Source organism: Vombatus ursinus, unplaced genomic scaffold, assembly GCF_900497805.2.
Source record: "Vombatus ursinus unplaced genomic scaffold, bare-nosed wombat genome assembly UNPS02014770.1, whole genome shotgun sequence".
NCBI classification, from domain to species: Eukaryota; Metazoa; Chordata; class Mammalia; order Diprotodontia; family Vombatidae; genus Vombatus; species Vombatus ursinus.
Window position 1 is genome coordinate 28,342,916 of NW_020954548.1, and position 20,736 is coordinate 28,363,651.

At 47.0% G+C, this 20,736-nt stretch overlaps 2 protein-coding genes across 3 annotated transcripts; both read left to right on the forward strand.

The window, feature by feature from the left end:
• The first annotated feature begins 1,173 nt into the window (after positions 1 to 1,173).
• Positions 1,174 to 10,730, forward strand: ATP6V0C (ATPase H+ transporting V0 subunit c). Its single transcript, XM_027863053.1, has 3 exons — positions 1,174 to 1,423; positions 9,334 to 9,517; positions 9,878 to 10,730. The coding sequence occupies exons 1-3, from the start codon at positions 1,354 to 1,356 to the stop codon at positions 10,080 to 10,082; spliced, it is 459 nt and encodes a 152-aa protein (XP_027718854.1). The 5' UTR covers positions 1,174 to 1,353; the 3' UTR covers positions 10,083 to 10,730.
• Positions 10,731 to 11,428: 698 nt separating this feature from the next.
• On the forward strand, positions 11,429 to 20,709 carry AMDHD2 (amidohydrolase domain containing 2). 2 transcript variants are annotated; one of them, XM_027862996.1, is made up of 11 exons: positions 11,429 to 11,663; positions 12,567 to 12,703; positions 13,316 to 13,455; positions 16,780 to 16,834; positions 16,977 to 17,189; positions 17,320 to 17,408; positions 17,784 to 17,928; positions 18,055 to 18,162; positions 18,417 to 18,485; positions 19,057 to 19,158; positions 20,287 to 20,709. In XM_027862996.1, the coding sequence occupies exons 1-11, from the start codon at positions 11,581 to 11,583 to the stop codon at positions 20,373 to 20,375; spliced, it is 1,230 nt and encodes a 409-aa protein (XP_027718797.1). In that variant the 5' UTR covers positions 11,429 to 11,580; the 3' UTR covers positions 20,376 to 20,709. The 2 variants fall into 2 exon arrangements, with proteins under 2 accessions (XP_027718797.1, XP_027718798.1); XM_027862997.1 differs by lacking the exon at positions 18,055 to 18,162.
• Positions 20,710 to 20,736: the final 27 nt, after the last annotated feature.

The following is a 20,736-nucleotide window of genomic DNA, read 5'->3' on the forward strand; positions in this document are numbered from 1 at the left end:
CTAGTCTGCCACTAATACCTGCACTACCCATAATGTTGTTTTGGAAGGAACACTTAGGAAACCTTAAAAGAATATAGGAATATAAACTTATCATTTATTACTAATTTGTCAATTTGGTAGTAATTAAGCCAAGGGGAGAAGTGCAGACTGGATCTGTCTAGGGAAGATCAGGCTGCAGCTGCCCTCTTGGACACACCTCCTGAGTTGGGAAATAGTGGTCGGGAAGGAAGTTCACCCTCCAGCCTCCAAGTGGGGCTTCCCTTCTTTGCATGACCTTGGACAGGCTTTGGCCTAGCTGCAGTTCAATTTCTCCACCTGGAAAATGGGGGTGTGAGTCTGGCTGAGGGTCTTACAGGCCGAGCTCTAGGTCTGGGGTTTTATGGTTGGCTCACCCCTGACCTCGGGACAGTCACCCCACCCCTGAGGCCTAACTCCCCTCCACTGACCACTACCCACATCACTGGACCTACAGTAGACACTGAGATGACTTCTTGCCCCACCCCCAGAATTTCGGGGGCTGGGAGGCTGTAAATGGGGAGCACTTTTGCCAGGGGTGGGAGGGGAAGAAAGGGAGCACAAAATAAGGTGGGGTAGGGGCCTACCTAGAGGAAGGAGAGTAGGCTGGGGTTGGGGTGGGGCGGGGACCCTCTGATGCGGAGATACGGTAAGCTGACACAAAGCCAAGTGGCCTGGACCCTGGGGAAACCAAGGCCGGCGCTTTACCGACAGAAGCCAGGAGTTCGGGTCCCCTGGGCAGAGACTGAGGCTGTCCCCAGGTCTGGAGGGGCGTGGAAGCAGAGCCCGCAGAGGAGGCGGAACGAAGCCCAAAGACACACCCCTTATGCTAATAAAAGCGAATCATGCGGCTGAGGGCGGAGCTGTGGACCCGCCCCCGGAGTCAGGTGGTCGGACAGCCACACTGAGTCTGAAGCTGAAGGGGAAGCGGGTAGCACCCCGTGCTGCGCTTATGGAAGCAAAAACGAAATCAAGTCAGAAATCTTCAGTTATGCTAAATAAGGACAGAAATTTGTAGTGTGAGTCTGTAGTGACGTTCCTGGGATGACCACATGTGATGTAGGCTGGCCAGCCCCACCCGAGCGGTCCCCTCCTACCGGCGCCGAATGGTGCAGACCAGGGGCAGGGCCTTCAGATCATGTGACGCCACTGCGGCCGCCATTTTGTTCTGCGGTGGTGGTATTTAGAGCGCAGCGCGGAGCGGAGCCGGTGTCTCCAGATTTCACGCCGTCCCACCTGCCCACCCGCCCTCCAGTCCTTTACCCGCTACCCAGCCCCGTGCCCTTGCCTTTCTCCCCTCGCCCCGTTCTCCTTCCGGCCTGCCGACCCCACGCAGACATGTCCGAGAGTCCCGAATACGCGTCCTTCTTCGCCGTCATGGGCGCCTCGGCCGCCATGGTCTTCAGCGGTGAGAAGGGCAGGGTGGGGGTGAGAACTCGCTGTCTCTGGGGGTCCCGGACCTTTGCATCCGGGGCTCAGACCTGATGACGTCACAGGCTGACGACAGTTCCAACCGGCGGGGGGCGCCCCCCCAGCGCGTCATGTGACCGAGAGGAGGGGCTCTCCCCTTTTTTTGGAGGGGTCTTTTTGGTGGGCATCTGGTCCTGGGGAACGGAAGGCTCGGGAGGGTCCTGGTAGCTCCTAGCCGTCGGTGGGTGCGGGGTCTGGCGTGTAACCCACGCACAGTGCAGGGCGGCAGCCCCTTCTCCCTCCCCCACCCGCGCTTCTGCGGACTCCCGCAGGTCTGGGGTGGGGAGGGGCGAGAGCAGCGTTTTGCGGAGCTGCCATCTTAGCTCCTGGAGATACTGGGATGTTTGGGCCCTACCTTTTCCAGGATGATGCTGTGGGCGACCTCATTAAAAATGCCTTCTGGCCCACTCAGCTTCTTAGGACCTATCCCTGGAAGAGGGAGCATGGGTGTCCGACTGGTGTAACAGGTTGGAGGGCAGGCAGCTAGCTCTCAAATGCGCCCTCCCTGCTGGAATAAGATTGGAAGCTCTTTTTGGCCAGAGAGGATCATTAATCATCCTAGTCGTTTCTGTCTTTGCCTCTGGAATACTGGCATTAGCCCTAAACACAGCCTTCACTCATCTCGTGGGGTCTCAGTTCATTATGATTATTTGATGTTTTAGAGGTTTGACCTGAATATCAGCTGTTGTCTCCCTGCAGTGGTTTGAGAATTTTAGAAAGGCTTGGGTTTCCTTTGGAGCTATGGAAGGCATAGTGAAGATATCCAACTATTATACCCCAAAGGTTCAGACTATGGGCCTTAAACTGCTTAAGACAATTCTCATTCCTAGCAGCCCTTGTCTCCCATGCTGCATGAATTGGGATGCTGTTTCTTCCCGTGTGCCCTCATGTTCCTAAGGGGGGAAAAGACTGTCTATTACTTTTCAATCCCCTTACTCTTTGGATTGACCTAGTCACTCAACTGGAACTCCCCTCCATCATTACCAGTTATCTAATTTTCAAGTAGTTTTAGCTTTGGTGACACCATTTTCTCCAAGTCTGGCTGCTTCTTTCTCCCTCTTCTTTGCTGGATCATTATCCATGTCAAAGACCCTCTTCTCTCTTTACACTCAGCACCCAAATCTATGTATCTAGCTCTAGTATCTCTCCTGAAAGCCTGCGGCCTATCAGACATCTCCAGCTGGATGTCTCACTGGCATATCTCAATCTCAGCATGTCCAAAGTAACTCATTATTTCCCCTTAAGCACTCTTTTTTACTTCCCTGTTTCTGTTTGGAGGCACCACCATCTTTCCAGTCACCCTCAACTTTTCGCACTCCCCTTCTCAACTAGCTATTATGGTTCCCCTTTTCCCTGTACAGTATAATCAAATTTCCTTGGCTTTTAAAATTCTTCACAGTTTAGCTCAAGGTTTATTATACATTACTCTTCTTCACACACTGGTACATTCCCACCAAACTCGTCTACTTGCTATTCCTTTTCATTCCATCTCCCATCTCAGCTCTGCCTATGTATAGGCTTCATCCTCGCCTCCCCGCATCCCCTCCCCATTTTTTTGTATTTTGCCTTCTTTGTGCTTGTTTTCTCCAAATAGAATGTAAACTCCTACAGGGCAGGGACTGTTCCCTGTTTCGATTGTTTTCTTCCTGTGTTCCCCAGAACCTGGTAACATAAATACATATCACTTAAATACTTGCTGAAGTGCATTAGTAAAAATAGTAATTTTGAGACAGAGTATGGCCCCAGAGCATACCTAAGAACTGGAATGAAGGTAGAAAGCCTTAGTGTCCCCTTACCTAAGAGGTAAATGGGAAAAATTTGAGCTTTCACTTGATTTTTGCCTTAGGGGATCCAAAGAAGTGGATGACTGCCCTGAGTCCCCACTCTTAAAGACTATGATTTCAATTTCTTTATAAATTTGGGTGTGTACCAGTCTGAGGCTCCATAGGAGATCCAGTCAGTCTGCTTTTGTTGAGCACTGTACCAGACACCATATTAACCCAAACTTCTGGAATACAAAGAAAGGCAAAAGACAGTCTCTTTTTCCTAGGAGCTTACAATAATGGCTAATATTTATAACTGCTAATATGTGCCAGGCACTGCTAAGCACCTCACAATTATTACTTCATTTGACGTTCACAACAACCCTGGGAAATAAGTACTATTATTATCCACATTTTATAGATGAGGAAACTGAAGCAAATAGAAGTTAAGTGACTTGGCCAAGGTCACTCAGCTAGTGTCTGAAGCTCAGCATGCTACCTACTTCCTACCTAGCTGCCCCCAATCTAATAAGTGAAACAACATGCAAACAACTGTGTTCAGAAAAGTTATAAATAGGAAATAGAGGAAAGTCAGAATTAAGAAAATGGGAAAAACTTCTACAGAAGGTGAGAGTTAAGCTGGGACTTAAAGGAAGGCAGGGCATCCAAGAGGCTAACTTGGGGAGGGAGAATTTTCCAGGCCTAGGCAGCCAGTGAGAATGCCTAGATATAATAGATGGGGTGTCTTGTTCAAGGAACAGCAAGGGGGCCAATATCACTGGATTGAAAAGTACCAGGGCAGGAGTGGCATGAGGTTATGAAAGACCAGATGGGATTTTAGTTTCTCTTGAAAATGCTAGGGAGAACTGAGTCACTTTAATTGGTGACATATCCTAGGAAGATAAGCAGGGTCCCTGGATGCCAAGCATATAATCCTCCCTCCATACCTACCCTTTGAAGACCAAACCTCCTACCGACAGGTCTGGGTTTAAACAAAGAAGAGGGACAGGAATAATGGTTTCAGAAGGAGCCATATTTGTAATGGCACATATATGAGAGAAAAAGTTGTAGTTATGAGAAGAATGAAGTTTAGTAAAGAGATTGATTCCTAGTCAGCAGTCTCCTTTGACTGGTTTTGCCTGGTCTTATCCTCATCTAGTGGGTTTGGGTTTTGGCTTCAGTGACCAAGCCCTGTCTTGCCCTGCTTTAGTGGCTGAGTTCAAGTATGTTTATAGGTATGTGAAGGGTTTGAACACCAAATATCATCTGCTGACAGTAAATACCTCATCAGTGGAAACCTGGACTGAGCTAGTCATGAACTCCATGGGTCTCCTGCAGCCCTCCTACATACTGACTCATGCCTGTTGCCCGTCTCTTGTCCAGGTTTCCCTCCGTGGTGTCTCAATGTCAAATGCTCTTGACTGGTAATTTCTTCCTTATCACGTGGGGTTTAATTTGTGGCAAAAGCCTTAAGAAACTCTACTTCCCATTCTCTGCAAAATCTGAGAAGCAACTTCTGCTATTTCCAAATCATCCATGTCCATAGCTTTCATTGACTTTCTGCTAGGTAATTTGAAGTCATAACATTAATTGCATTAGCTGCTTTGAACAGGCACCCTAAGAGAGTTTGTATGTGACTTTTTGGCAAATGTATCCTGACTTCTAACAAACCTGAGCCACTGGTTAAAAATGTCTTTGCCACCATAGAAGCAAAGGATTGCTCCAACTCCACCCTTGAGTCTTTAGCAATAGCTGTAAGGGTGGTGGCCCAACATCCTGTGTTCCCCAGCTTCTTCCCTTTGGTATTTGGCTGCTCAATCCTTAGCCATCCTCCATTTTGCGCTTGCTCCACCAGCTTCTCTGGTCTGGCCTAGATTCATGGAATAAAGTGGTCGCTGGTACTGTTTGTTCATTTTAGCTTTTTCAGATCTTATGTTGGCTGTTGTGTGCTTGTGCCCAAATTAGGAGACAGCTACTATTTCCGGTCTTCATTCAGAGAGCATTTATTAAAAATATATGCTAGGCTCTGGAGATAAGGAACCTCTGTCCTCAAGGAGCTTACATTCTGTTGGGGATAGGAGAGGGGATACATGTATACAGAAGAAAGTAAATACTAAATATATATATATATATATATATATATATGTAGTAATGGGGGGGAACAAATATTTTTCTCTAGTGCTGAAGGTGAAAGTTTTACTATCAGATCATAGATTTAGACCCAGAAGGGACCTTAGAGGTCAGCAGGAGGAAATTGAGGCCCAGAAAGATTAAGTAACTTGCCTCGAGGTTGCACAGGTAGTATTCTGCAAAGAGAGGCTTTGAACCCAAGTCCTTTCACTCCAAATCTCATTTTCTTTCCACTGTACCACGAAGCCCAATCCTTAGGCTTTTGCCTAATGCTATTGGGATCTTACTCCCTTATGTGTATCTTGCAGCATCTTCAGTTTTTCTAAGCACTGGTTCTTTCTATATACAAGTACACACATTTAGCTATCCCATTGTTACTGGTTTAAAGCATTATAAAACCTTTGTAAACTCTTCCTAATCTAGCAGCTGTCCAACTCACCTCAGGCTTGTAGTCATCTCTTCATGCCTACTCCTTCAGCACCCTTTCAATCTGACTTCTCCCCCTACCATTGAAACTGTTCTTTCCAAGGTCACCAGTGACTACTCTCTTGCCAAATCCAATGGCTTTTGTTTTTTCCTTTTTGCATTTTCCTTGATTTCTTTGTAACATTTAACACTAACCACTTTGTTGAAACAACACTCCAACTTTATCATCCAATTCCCCTGGTTTTCCAACCTCTCTGTCCTGTCTGTTCTCATTTCTTTTGCTGGGGATCCTCTGTGTGCCTCAATAATTGACTGTTCCTTAAGGCTTTGACCAAGGGCTTTTCCTTGGAGAGTGCAAATTTTCGTACTGTTCGGCTGTTTTGCTTCTAAGCAGATGACTTCCAACTCTATCTCCGCCCTCAATCTGCTCTCCTCTGAGCTACAGTTCTCTATTGTCAGTTGCTTTTTGTCTGAAGCCAAATTAATCAGTCTTGCTTCCCAGCACCTTAGTATTCCTAACCTTTTTATTTCTGTCAGTATCAATTTGTCATTGCCATTCTTCCTTGAGTTTTTAAATCTTCATCCCTTCCTTCAGAATGCCTCACTAGGCCCTCATCACCTTTATCTTAGACTATTCACAACTTCTATTGGACTTCCTTACATCCTATCCATCTGGCACAGAAGCATCACTGTTTTTTTTTTTTTGTTGCTGCCATAGGAGTTCAAATCCATGAGCCTGACATTCAAGACCTTACTTTACTCAACAGCTATATTGTTTTACCTTCATATCTCATTCACCATGGAACATATCAAGCAAAGCCAATTTCCTTACCGTTTTATACATGCCATGCCAGTTACTATTACAAGTACCTTTATTCATGTTCTTACCCCCTCTGCCTGGTTCTGGTGGAGGACAGGGATCAACCTAATCAGTCACCCAGAGGATCCTTGGAACTGAGAGGGAGAGAAAGTGGTGTTGTAGGATATCTCTGGATAATGGATTTGATTAGATGATTGCTAAGAACTTCTGTTAAGATCCTGTTGTTATGATCTTATAGGCTGAAGTAAATCTCTGCAGAGCTAGGATGACTACAGATAATTCCCTCATCTGCAAAAAGCTGAAAATTAAACTCTTAGAAATTCTTGGTGCTAGGTGCAATGGAAGAATACCGGAGAATCTTGGCCTTCCTCTTTTCCTCAAGCAATATTTCATTCTTTCAGTTAGCACACTCCAGAAGTATTGTAGTCCTTTAGAGAAGAGTGAATCCACTGTGGATTTGAGTGATCTGGGAAAATTTTCTGGTAAAGATGGGATTTGAGCTGGTCTTTGTCCTGATAAGGTACAGCTATGCAAGAGGGGAACATTACAGACAGAAAACTAGCAGTATGAAGGTACAGAACCGAGAATGAACTTCACATTTTAAGGAGCAGTAGAAGACTCTGGTAGAGTTGAGGTAGGGCCAAAAATGTCCTCTGATTGTGAGATTAGGGAAGCTTGGTCTTGATATCTAGCAGTGGGGATGTGATTAGAGCTGTCCATTAGGAAGATGAGTCATGCAGCCTGTGAAGGATAGATTCAGAGTGGAATAGAAGTAGGGAGGCTAATAATCAATGACAGTTGTATAGGGCTTTGTCGTACTCTGCATTATCTATCTTACTTGACCAGAGGTAAAGCAGCCAGTTAGAAATTAAGACTGTGGTAATCAGAAGGGGCAAGTGCTTTCTTTGAGCCTGAATTCTCGGCAAAAACCTTGTGGTACTCAATACTTTAAGTTTAGAAGTTGGTCTTTGGTCCACAACTCTTCTTCCCAGAGTTCTACGTACTTTTTCCTACTTCCTTGTCTTTTCCGCTTGACCTGTCGACCTGAAGTAAATGTAGAAGCTGCTTTGAACAGGATATTTGATTTAGAAGGCGTGGATGTAATTTGCTTTTATTCTCCCCAGGAGCATTCTTTTGGTGTCTTTTCTATTATCTCTGCCCACAGAGGTTAACCCCCACTCCACTGAGTACATCTCTTGACCCTTAGAGGTCATCTCACTAGGTTTATCTCAAATTCCTGGATACTCAGCTTTCCTCCAGACCTCTTCTTGCCCACCTCATTGAAATCTATCTTCTAGCTTCACCATTCTATGAACATTTCTTTCTCCAAGGTCACCTATCACTTATCAACAAGCCAGTAGCTTTCTGTGACTTGAAATACCTGAAATTGTTAGCCACCTTATCCTGGATAGTCTTTCTCTGACTGTCACGTCAAAGCACTTTTTTGGATATGTTGGGCTACTAGGGCTAGGACTTCCAGGTGGGAGATGAAACATCTGAAGGCATTTTGGGTTGAAAGAAGTGAGGGAGAACTTTGCCTGGCTATAGCAGAGGAGGCTCACCAGATGAACCAGTGCTAGGTTTTGGATGGTAGAAACTTATGCTTCTGGACTAAGCAGAAAGGTGATTCATACCTCCTATCTTAGGAGCACCTAGTGAATGAAGAAACAGGTCCTGGGGTTTACAATGAAGAAAACGAGCAATTTTTCTCTGCTGTTTTTCATTGTTTTTCTCCTTTACACCTAATCTTCCAACCTCCCCTACCTTCTCTCAGCTAAGTAAAAACCCACACTGGGGGTGTCTGCTTAAGGTGATACAACCTTTGAAGTAAGACTTTAAATTGCTTGTTGTTGTACTTTCCCTTTATTTTCTCATCTTAAAAGAATATTTGAGAGAAGCTTGAGGCTTTCCATTTTGCTCTTAATCTGTCTCATTAGGTTCTCCTGGATATCAGGCAATAGGACCAAGCAGATATAAACAGTTTGTGTTTCTATGATTATATGGAATAAGTTATTATACTGTTATCAGAATATTTTTAAAACTCCCAAGATGGGGCAGCTAGGTGGTGCAGTGGATTGAGCACCCGCCCTGAAGTCAGGAGGACCTGAGTTCAAATTCAGCCTCAGAGCAAATACTTGACACATACTAGCTGTGTGACCCTGGGCAAGTCACTTAACCCCAATTGCCTTAAAAAAAAAAACAACTCCCAAGTTCATGGATCTCAGGTTAAGAACTCCTGTCTCTTTCCATTCTCCCAAGCTGTATAGGAACATGGGGTGGGGGGTGGGGTGGGGAAGAGTGCTAAGTACTTTCAGACCAGAAGTAGGACAATTTCTTCTGAGGCTGAGACTGTAAGTGGGTTTGAATTAAGGTTTCAGGTGTTGTCTACTGGCCTGCCGTCAAGGTGGTTCTGATTCACCTGTTTTTTGTTTTTTGTTTTTTCCATCTGCTATCCCCCGTGCCTGGAATGTTTTCATTTTCATTTCCCTTTTTGGCTTCCCTTAAGACTTTGCTTAAACCCCCTTTCTATAGGTGGCCATTCCCACTCCTCACGTGTCTTCCATAAGATTAGCTCCCATTTACACTGTATCTTGTGTGTGTAGTTTTTTCCATATTGGCCTCCCCCATTAGGATTTGAACTCTTTTGAGGGTAGGGACAGGCTTAATAAATGCTTGTTGACTGATGGCTTCCTTTCCTTCCTTTCTCAGCTCTTGGTGCGGCTTATGGCACAGCAAAAAGTGGCACTGGTATTGCAGCCATGTCAGTCATGCGACCTGAACTGATCATGAAGTCAATCATTCCTGTCGTCATGGCTGGTATCATCGCTATCTATGGTTTGGTGGTGGCTGTTCTCATTGCCAACTCTCTGACACCGGGAATCACCCTGTTCAAGTGAGTGACAATCCTGGACCTCCCCGCTCCCTCCCCACCCCCCTCTCTCAGCTCAAACTGAGGTCACAGAGGAAACTCTCATTAATAATTTAGTGGGTACCTATCTGCCTAGCACCCATACCTGCTCAGGAACAAGATCCCTCTCCTTTCCTTGCTCCCTTCCTGCCTGTGCCCATTTGTGGCTGCTGACACTATTCATTCAACAGTTATTAACTGAGCAGGGTGGCCTCTGGGGAATTTTGGGGGGGGGTAGTTAGTGGAGGGAGGAATTTGGGTCAGCATTCTCTCCCCCTACCCCCACTTTGCACGTGAGTAGCTAGCCTGTTTGAGGCTTTGACTTCTGACCTTTGACCTCTATAGGAGCTTCCTTCAGCTGGGAGCAGGCCTCAGCGTGGGCCTGAGCGGGCTGGCAGCTGGCTTTGCCATTGGCATTGTAGGTGATGCTGGTGTTCGGGGGACAGCGCAGCAGCCCCGACTGTTCGTGGGGATGATCCTGATTCTGATCTTCGCTGAGGTGCTTGGGCTGTACGGCCTGATCGTGGCCCTCATTCTCTCTACAAAGTAGACCCTCATTTCCCATTCTTCCCAGTGCCCCACCTCCTCCCTCCTCCACCCCTTCAGCCACAGAGTATGATGTAAAGACCTGTCTTGAACCACCCCGTCCCTCCCAATTCGCTCCAGAACGAATGGCCTGACACCTGGTGCAGTTGTCCAGTCGGTAGTTGGTCTTGTAAATGCGCAATGTCTTAGTGACTCTTCTGTCTGTGTCGCACCGCACCGGATTGGATGGTGCCTGAACTGGGCCCAGCTGGGGCTGAGGCCTCCTGGGATCAGCCAGGCAGCCGTGCAATCTCCCTACCCATTTGCCGTTAGTACTCTGTGTATAAAGATGAATTAGAATTGTCATTTTTCTCTTCACTGGATGTTTATTTATAAAGATTTGACATGTTCATAACGTTTATGGAGCAAGAATTTTCAATTTCCCATGCTATATATTAATCTTAAATATAGGTAGATTATTGCACTGTGGGGTTAAGTGTCAAGTGCTGAGAATTCCTTGGATGTGATCATTTGAAATTCAAGATTGCTGTAGTGTCCTGGTATTAGTAAGAATTGTATGATTTGGGAACATGTTGAACATGTGTTTCCAGTGGTGCTGTGTAGCACGGGGCCAGGGCTCACAGTGATGTTTCCAAATAAAATTCTGACTGGAGGGGCTGGTGTGGTGTGTCGATCTGTGAATGGGTGGGTCAGCCTTTACTGCAGAGTTTCCTCATATTTTTTGTGTCATGGACTTCTTTGACAACCTGACCTTTTAAATGGATAAAATGCAGAGATTACAAAGAAACCAAGTCTATTGAAATAGCTGTCGGTATAAAAAGTTCAGACTCCATAGTATCAATGGAAAGGTGTTGGGGTCTGGAGATGGGGGGAGAGGGAGGGAGGGAGGGAAACACCTTGGCTGGTGTTTAGCTCATGAGTAGAGGTGGAAGGGGCTGTAGACAGTCTAACCTGGAGAGATGAGCTCTGGAGGGTCACATGACCAGCATACGTTACTGAAGGTCTGCATTTGGGTGTTTGAGGCGGAGGAGGCGACATGCCATTGTCCTCACTGCTGCCCCTGCCCAGTCCTGGAGCCCCTTGCGTCATGCTGCCTCAGACACGCCAGCCCCACTCATGCCCATGGTCATGCCCCAGCTTTGTCTCCTGCCCAGTCCCACTCCGCTATCCGCGCCACGCCCAACCCCAGGTGTGGAGCCGCCTGCGCGGCGCCGAGCTTTCTTCCGGCTGACCTAGCGGGAGGCTGAGTCAGGGTCGGAGAGAGTGGCGGAAGTCGGAAAATGATCGCTGTGGGCGGGGCCGGCTGTCGGGCCTAGTCACGCGCTGTCAGCTGATCGGTGGTCACGTGACGGTGGGGCTGGGCCCCGGAGCCGGGGAGAAAAACGGCCCGGCAGAGGAAGGCTCACTGTCCAGGGTGCGGAGAGCCGCGGGAAGTGGGGTTCTGGCACGGAGCCGGCTCTTCCCTACGACTGTAGCACCTCACCTCCACATCCCAGTCCAGGATGCCGCCCCACAAGATCGGGACTGAGGCCCAGATCGTGCAGTTCACCAACTGCCGCATTCTGCGCGGCCACGAGCTGATCTGGTGCGGAGCCGGGGTTGGGGCATGTGAGGAGACAGGGGCCGGGGGAGCCGGGGTCGGGGCAAGTGAGGGGACAGGGGCTGGTGGAGGCGTGGGGTGGGTAACGGAGCTCGGACGGGGATCCAGGCTGACATGAGTCTGTAGAATCTAAGAAGGCAACGACTCCTGATTCTGGGTGGGGTGAGGCTTGGAATGTGGAGGAACTTATAGCACCCGAGAAGGGGAGGAAGGGCCTCTAGAGTCACAGAGAAGAGAGGACCCTGCTCCGAAGGAAAATAGACCGCTGTCTTCTCGAGAGAGGGGGGCTTTTGGAGAAAGATGAGTCTGAGTTTTGATGGAAAGGGAGGTCCGGAAGGGAGTCAGGGCTGAATTTATTCAGGTTTTTGTTGTTTACTCGTGTCTGACTCATTGTGACCCCACTTTGAGGTTTTCTTGACATAGGTAGTGGAATGGTTTGCCACTTCCTTCTCCAGCTCCTTTTACAGATAAGGAAATTTGAGGCAAACAGGGTTAAGTGACTTGTCCAGGGTCACACAGCTAGTCTGAGGCTTAATTTAAACTCAGAAAAAGGAGCCTTCCTGACTTGTGGCCTGGCACTCTATCCACTTCAACACCTTGCTGCCCCATAGATTAGACTCAAAAGGGTGGGAGGGGGACTCCCTCCCTCAAGTTCAGCCCTTTGATTGAATCAAATTTCACAGAACAAAACTTCTAAATAAAAGGATTTATTGTATGAAACTTGTCAAAAGGCGACACCTAAGGACCTAGAAGGCCTCAGGTGGCCCAGAAGCTGAAGGTTCCCCACCCTTGGATTAGAGAAACTAACTCTTGGAGGTTGGATTCTGTGTGGGGAGGGCCCCCCTCACCTTGACACCCATTCTACTTGTTTAAGCTCTGCACTTTCAGGGAGGACCTGTGGATTCGAGAAGGCCGAATCCTGGATCCAGAGAAGCTTTTCTTTGAGGAGAAGAAATCAGCTGATGTGAAGAAGGACTGTGAGGGCCACATCCTGGCTCCAGGCTTCATTGATGTTCAGATAAATGGTATGAAAAAGTCCCCATCCTTCCCCCCTCCATCTCCTCCACCCCTAGTTCTACGCTGTCCAGTTCAGTCTTCTGGTTTTTGCTTTCGTTGCTCCTACCACAGAGCTAAGAGCTTCTATATGACACCTTTCCCAAATGCACCTCTCCCAACTGGGAGGCCTAACAGCCATACCCACTTCAACTAGACCACATCCCCTCCCAGTATGGAATCTCTAGTCTGGTTTGCTTCCCTAAGCCCTTCTCTCTGACCTAAAGGTCTCTGTAATTTTATGCCTCTCAGAATTGTTAGTCCCCCATGAAACCTATTCCCTAAACTATAGGCTAGCTCCCAACCTCTGCAGAGCTTATTCATTTGACTTCTTAACTCCTCTACCCATTTATGCTTCTCCCAGAACCTTAGTCTTTTATCTATATTGTTCTGTTGGACTCTGGCTTCTGTTGGTCTAACTACAGTAGTTCCTGGGTATATACTTCATAGGTGAACACAGATAAAATTAACCTATTACACTGACAGAGCAGCCTTCTGGCTGATACAAGATCCTTGCATCAAGGGCTGGTGAGCTAGGTGATATGGATTGGGCAATGAGTGTCAGCTTCTTTCTCTGGCCACAGGTGGATTTGGGGTGGACTTCTCCCTGACCCATGAAGATATAAGTGCAGGGGTTGCTTTGGTTGCCAAGAATCTCCTGGCTTATGGGGTTACTTCGTTCTGCCCAACCCTGGTCACCTCACCACCTGATGTTTATCACAAGGTAGGTAAACTGAGGCCTTTTGGTATTGTCATTGCTTCCTATCATCCAAAGAACTCTTTATGTTCTAAAATCCCAGAGGTCCTCTAGTCTAGGCCCCTGTTTTCAGGCATGCTGCTGAACTCCCACTCATCCACAAACCCTTCACTATAAAGACCAGTGGTCGTTGATTGTTCTCCAGGTGCCCTGTCCATCTCTGATCATTTCTTGTGTCTAGCCAGTTGCCACCTACTAACTAGTTGCATTTCATTTGGCCTTTGAGAATGAATGAATAATTCTTTATCAGAACCACCAGCACAGGAAGATGTAAGTTGAGGGCCTTAGACAAAGTGAAAAGCAACTCTTTTTTTTTTCCTGTTTGTTTTTATAATGAAGCACGTTCTTTTTTTGGGTTCTGGAAGATTTTGCAGGGTATGGAGGAAGAAGCTCAGTTTGGGCCATAGAATTGTGGGTGAGTTTATTGGTGATTGGCCTAATGTCTTTTGGTTTTTCTTTGGGAGGCTAGTGCTGCCTCATTACAGCAGCTGAAGGTAGCATGTGGGAACCGCAGTTAATCACACGGTTTCAAGGCTTTTTTCCCAGTTAGATGAGTGATATTTGTAAAGTGCTAAGCATAGTGCCCGGCACATATTAGGTGCTTAATAAATACTTGGTCCCTTGAGGTTAGGAAAGGCTTCTCGGAAGAAGTAGACTTGACAGGATTTTGAAAGATGGTTAAGATTTATGGGTGAGAGAAAGGGGTACTCCAGGAGGAAGTACTCCACTAAGGAAGGTGAATAACTTGACTATGGTGTAGGGTATGTGTTGGGGAGGGATGGTGCTATCACATTGCGTATGAGGTTAGCACTTGTGGTTCCCAAGGCATTGAATTCTAGGGTATTGAAAGCCAACATAATAATAGTAATAGTTTGTAGAGCACTTTAAGTTTTGCAAAACAATTCTACCTTCCCTTGGGTCATATACAGTTGCTTCAGACATAGAACACCACCTGAGGGTTGGGGTGCTTCTCCACCCTTCCCATATAGGATCGTACAGACCTGCAATGAGCATACAACACAAGGGCTAAATCTGGGTAGCTCTTTGTCTTATTCCTAATACCACACAATTTCTGGTTTGACCCAGAGACTCTTTACCTCTTTGCCCATCTGCAACGAACCACATTCTAGGTCCAAATGGTTGAGCAGGACCTCTTCTGTCAAAGAAGGAGTCTTATGTATAGCCCCTCTGTTTTGCCTTACTCCTCTGAATGACATCTGGACCCTTTGCTTCCTAATTCTTCCATCCACTTGACTCATAGCACCATTATTTATGTTTCTGCCTATCTTCCAAGCAGGGATGCTTCCCATGATACTTTTCTCTGTCTTTTCCCAGTCTTCTCCTTTTCCTATTAGGCCCCTTAGCCAGTTCCCTTGACCATTCCTATGGTTGCATATTTAAGTATTTAAAAATGCTTCCCTGGATCTCTGGCCTAATGTTTATACATATTACATATTTATTTATTGACCATTTTTAAAAAATGCTAACCACACTTCATATCACCTGTACACACTTTCTTCTCCTTGATCGTAGTTCTATTAAGTATTCAGTTGTATAGACCACTATGATAGGCACAAGCAGAGATACAGAGATTAATGAGGTCTGGTCCTTGCCCTCAGGAGCTCACAGTGAGGTAATACTTTAGATTTCTGTTAGTCACTATTCTGTTTGAGGTCTTAGATTTGAGACTGGTCCACGGGGAGGTGTAGCATCTCTAAAAGGTAAAATCGTGAGCTGTGGATATTCAGGGAGTGGAGAATACCTTGGGCTAAGGCACAGAGATGGTAAATTGCTGGACATTTATGGAGATAGTGGTGGGGTAGAGGTATATGTGTTGAGCAATCTGACTAGAATATAGAGTACATGAGAGAAAGACAAAACTTGGGAGGAGGTAGGTGTGGAGCTGTCCAGGGCCTTGAATGCCAGGCTCGGGAGTTTGTATTTTCTTCTGTAAATACTAGGTAGCTGTTGAAGAGTTTTGAACAGAGGGGTGATGTTGTCGAATCTACATGTAAGGAAGATTAATTTGGTAGTGATATGAGAGGCAGCTGGGTGGGAGACATTTGAGGAGATTCCTCTCTCCATCTCCTCATGTAGCTCTGGTCCTGGCTATAGCCTTTATCCTCAGGCCTCAGGACATAGTCTTTTTGTCCAGTGGGCTCTTTCTCCTTAGGGCCAGCTCTGGCTTTGAGGGCTCCTAACATAGACTCACTGATCGATGCTGCCCTATGTCCTGGGGACTTCTGCCCTGCCTCTTAGCACCCAAAGGGAGCCCAGGAGGAAGAAAGGACATATGCAGTGCCGGGCACTATGCTGAGCGCTTTACGAATGTTAGCTCATTTGATCTTCACAACAGCCCTGGGAGGTGAGGTGAAGTGACCTACCCAGAGTCTCACAGGCCAGATTTGAACCAAGTCTTCTAAGTCCAGGACACTCACTTTCTCCATTCAGTCACCTTACTGTCTCTGGGTGGAGGAAGGTTGGCTTCTGCTTCTAACTTGATAGGTGACTTGGGATAAGTCATTTCCACTCTGGGAAGTTTCCTCTTTTATAGAATGAGGGAGCTGGACTGATTCTCTAAGGTCACTCATTTCTAGGCCTGATAGGCTGTGGTATCTTTTAGAGGACCCCCTCTCTCCTGCCTCCAGGGACCAGTTGGCACTGTTTTTGTAAAGGAGTAGTTGAAAGGAGAATTCAGAGGTTTCACTTAATCCATTTCTAGGTTGGGTTTTCTTGTGCCCTGTCACTTTCTAGATCTGAGGTTTTCCTACTGCATCTTTCCTATTGCTTTATATTCTGTAGGGAACTGTCCCAATGTTCACTTTTTGTGACTTCTTTTGCTTTTATATCTAACTCCATCCTGTTCCTTGGCTCAGGCCCTCGGAGTTCTCTTCACTGATTTTCTGATTTTTCCTGCCCATTTAGCCCCACCAGCCATGCAGTTCTTCTCCTGGGAGAAGGGAGAAGCTGTGAAAGGTATTGGGTTCTGGGCTGTGCTCTGGGCCTTGGTCCATGGTCATTAGGGTCCTGGCTTTGGGCTGGGTGCTGGGTTGGGCTCTGGACTCTGAGCTCTGGGCTATGGGTTCTGGGATGGGCTAGATTCTGGACTCTAGATCTCTGTGCTTGGGCTGGAGTCCTAGGCACTGGGATCTTAGCTAGGCTGGGATGCACCTGTAGTCTGTGGTAGTAGTCTGGATGTGCCAGACTGCATTGTCTTTGGGCTTAGCTTTAGACAAGGGGGTCTGGTCTGGTCTGGTCTAGTCTAGAGCTTTAATTGCTCTTCTCTCCCAGGTCCTTCCTCAGATCACTGTGAGAAATGGTAGCTCCAAAGGAGCAGGGGTTCTTGGTGAGTAACTAATCCTCTAACCCCATAGGGCTCTTCAGCAACCACATCTTTCTATTCCTTGGTTCTGCCTACCCTGGGAAGAAAGAAGGGGTAGAGGAGTATACAGTGGGCCTATCTTAAGTCCCTTTTCTCTGTTCTTCAGGGGCACATGTAGAAGGACCATTCATTAGCCATGAGAAACGGGGGGCACATCCTGATTCCCATCTCCGCACTTTTGAGGGTGATGCATTCCAGGAATTGTTGAAAACCTATGGATCCCTGGACAACATTGCCATCATCACCCTGGCCCCTGAACTTAAAAGAAGTCATGAGGTCATCAAGGAACTCACTTCCCGTGGCGTCTGTGTGTCCGTGGGTGAGAGCAGGTTGGGGTGTGTGTATAGAACGGACAGATTTTGTCTCCCTATAACCCAGAATTCTCTGCTCCCCAGATACCTTCCATGACCCCCAACACTAATTTCTCTTCTTATGACCCAACCCCCCAGGTCACTCTGTCTCTCACTTGAAGGAGGCTGAAGAAGCAGTCCGGAATGGGGCCCGTTTTATCACCCACCTCTTCAATGCCATGCTGCCTGTGAGTGACTTTCTGCTACCTGTTTAGGCATTCCCGTCTCAATCCTTTCAGGAGCAGTCCTCTTCTCTTTCACTATCCCTATGATTATTTTCCCCCAATGTGGTATGACTGGTCTGGCCTTGCCTTGCCTTGCCTTGCCTTGCCTCAGTGAGCCCTATTCCAGCTCCTGCACAAATCTTGGTGTTGTGGTGGAGGACGTGCTCCATGCTTGGGGGAAGAGAGTAGTAACTATGGTTAGGGGGAGAGAACTCCTAAGAATATGAGAGGGTTTCTGGAGCTATCAGCCTGAGACAGGTGATGTTGGCAATATGGAGTGCTTATGGGCCAGCTCCTCCATCAGTCTGCCTCTTCCTTTTGTCCCCATTGACCTTCCAGTTTCATCATCGTGATCCTGGCATTGTGGGTCTTCTGACTAGTGATCAGATCGCACCAGAACAGCAAGTTTTCTTTGGAATGATTGCAGATGGTATCCACACACATCCTGCTGCCCTAAGGATTGCACACCGTGCTCATCCCAAAGGTGGGGACAAGGAGAAAGATAGAACCACAGGGAAATAGAGCAAAGTTGGGGGGCCCCGTGGGTGACAGGACTGACAGTGGAGGGTTGGGAGTGAATAAAGGACAGCTGTGATCTTCCCCTTCCTAGGGCTCGTGCTGGTCACTGATGCCCTTCCTGCCTTGGGCTTGGGCAATGGTCGCCACACATTGGGTCAGCAAGAAATCGAGGTAGATGGGCTGAGATGCTGTGTGGCAGGTAAGGGGTTAGAGATTGATGTTCTAATGGCTAAAAGGAAGGGACACTGAGTTCTAATCAAGTTCCTCCCCTCCCCTTGAAAAATAAAACAAAGCCCCAACAGCTCTAATATCCACCAAAACACCCCATTCTGGGCAGTGTCCCTGTTGCATCTACCACTGAAATCCAACCCCTTCTTTGGCATCCTTCAACTAACTCCATCCATGTCTATCCTTCAGCCTCTTGTGTCTACCTTCTTGTCTCTTTTCCCATAGGTACCAACACACTTTGTGGCAGTGTGGCCTCATTGGATACTTGTGTCCGGCACTTTCTCCAAGCCACAGGTCCTCCGAATGGGGAAGGGGATAGATGCTCTTTGAGACTGAGACCAGGAAGTCTAAATGGGGGGGTGGAGGGAGGGTGAGGTTGACTCTGCTTTTTATTGCTTCCAGTCGTTCTCTTTTGAGTCCTTTCCTTCCTCCTCCAATCAGAGCATAGACCTTTTTGGTTGCAGTGCCATGGGGCCTTTGAGTCTATTTTTCTAGGCCTGGATATGCCCTTCTTGTTTGCCTCAGGAAATCACAGTTTCTGAGGACCTTGGGTGAAATATTGTAGCCCTGCTGTTCAGGCAGATGTGCATTTCTAGTGTTTAATTTGAGAAGTAGGATGAGGCATATAGGTTTGCAATGTTAACAGAACATAACAAAACTTTTTTAGGCCAGGGCATAAAAAACACATACATGCTCCACTGGGGAAGCTCCCTCCCAAGACACTCCTTTCTCCTTCTCCTTTCCTGCTTATTGCCTGCTTCCTGGGGCCAAATGTCCACTATCCTGGCCAAACTGGAAGACACATCACAAGAATATGTACTTCCAGAGGAAGGGCATTTGCTCATACTCATCACTTGCCCAACAGGCTGCAGTGTGGAGACGGCACTTGAGGCTGCAACCTTGCACCCAGCCCAGCTGCTAGGGATAGAAAAACAAAAGGGGACCTTGGACTTTGGCTCAGATGCAGGTATCTGGGTTTGGGAATGTGATGGATTGAACTCTGTGGGGTGAAAGGGTACAGTCTTTGGGTCTGGAGATCTCAGACCATTTCCTGTGGCTCCTCTAATTTCAAGACTCAAATGAGATCACCCCTTCCTATCTGGCCTCAATGGCTGGGAACATCTTCCTTGCTCTTTTGAATGTAGGATGCAATATCTGCTTACCAACTAAACTGTTTTCCAGTTTAACCACCCCTGAAGCCAACACTGGCTAAAGCCAATTCAGAATTTTCTATGAAATTTTATTGCCAAATAGTGCTGAGGGATTAGGCTAGGTAACCAGATATTGAAAACCTAAAGCTATCAGCTTTTGTGTCTCCTTGAACAGGAAGAAGCCTTCAGCTCCAGAGAGTTTTCTGTATTCTCTGGGCTGAGTTTTTCTTCTCCCTGACACTGTCCCTTCCTAAGCCTGCTGTCTGTCTCCCTTCCCATAGGGATAGGGACTCACTTAGAGTCACTCAAGCACCTTTGGCATTTCTTCATAATTATAAGATAGTGTTTTTAAATAGTTTAGGAAATATCTAGTTCAGTATCTCATTATACAGATGAGGAAATTTAGGCCCAGAGAGGAAAAATGATTGACCAGGTCACAGATATTCCAGATACCTGCTTTCCCTCTCGTCTTTCATGGAGTTTTTGGGAGAATCATAAAGAAGAATGAGCTGAGAAAGAGGAGGAGCAGGAGCAGGCTATGTTTGGTGAAGGTTTCCTCCCCTTATTGTACATAAAACCTCCCCTTATTGACTAAAAAATGGGGTAGAGAGTAGAAAACCTGGGATCATTCTGAAGCATTCTCCCTTCCCACTCAGAGAGTGACCTGGAATTGAGAGAGGCTGCTGTGGGAATTAGTGGTTCCCCTCAAGGTCTTTCACCAAAGACTGATGAGCACCTGCAAGGTGTTTTGTAGAAGGGATTCTTTTTTCAGATATGAGTTGGACTGGAGGCCTCTGAAGTCCCTCCCAATTCTGAAATGCTGTGAAGATACCTTGACCAAATGGAAACAGTGGGAGGGGCAGTGGTAATTGATCGTATGAGCTCCCTAAATACTGGGAGGTTGATGCTTTACAAGGACATTTCAATCGGTGTTTTGTCTGCAGACTTCGTAGTCCTCGATGACTCTCTGAATGTCAAGGCCACATACATTGCAGGAGACCTGGTGTGGAAAGACAAGACTTTCAGTCACTGATGGGCTGGAGCCAGAAGACTTTGCTCAGCCCTCATCTAGATGCTGCATCTACATCGAGGTTGGCAGCTTCCTTGGGGTCTTAAATATCTGAGGAGACAGAAGTTCCAGGCCCTTCTAGACCCTGCACTTGGAGGAATACTGAGCCCAAGTCTTGGACTGAGACATGGACTCCATGGGAGGGCCTCTTCTGTAGTCTCCTCCTACTCCCCAAAATAAAATGGATACTCCTACAACTCCTTGCTCCATGAAGAACCATGATGGGTATTGATGGGACCTTCGATGATCAAGCCCCGTCTCTCTTTAATCAACAACTCTGATGAACATGCACCTTACAGTGTTTTGTGTTCCTTTCTTATTTTGC

Coding starts and splice junctions, on each gene's coding strand:
- AMDHD2 (XM_027862996.1), top strand. CDS start 11,581: ATGCCGCCCCACAAGATCGGGACTGAGGCCCAGATCGTGCAGTTCACC. Junction 11,664..12,566: donor CGCGGCCACGAGCTGATCTG/GTGCGGAGCCGG, acceptor CTGCACTTTCAG/GGAGGACCTGTGGATTCGAG. Junction 13,456..16,779: donor CACCTGATGTTTATCACAAG/GTAGGTAAACTG, acceptor CTTCTCTCCCAG/GTCCTTCCTCAGATCACTGT.
- ATP6V0C (XM_027863053.1), top strand. CDS start 1,354: ATGTCCGAGAGTCCCGAATACGCGTCCTTCTTCGCCGTCATGGGCGCC. Junction 1,424..9,333: donor GGCCGCCATGGTCTTCAGCG/GTGAGAAGGGCA, acceptor TTCCTTTCTCAG/CTCTTGGTGCGGCTTATGGC. Junction 9,518..9,877: donor CCGGGAATCACCCTGTTCAA/GTGAGTGACAAT, acceptor TGACCTCTATAG/GAGCTTCCTTCAGCTGGGAG.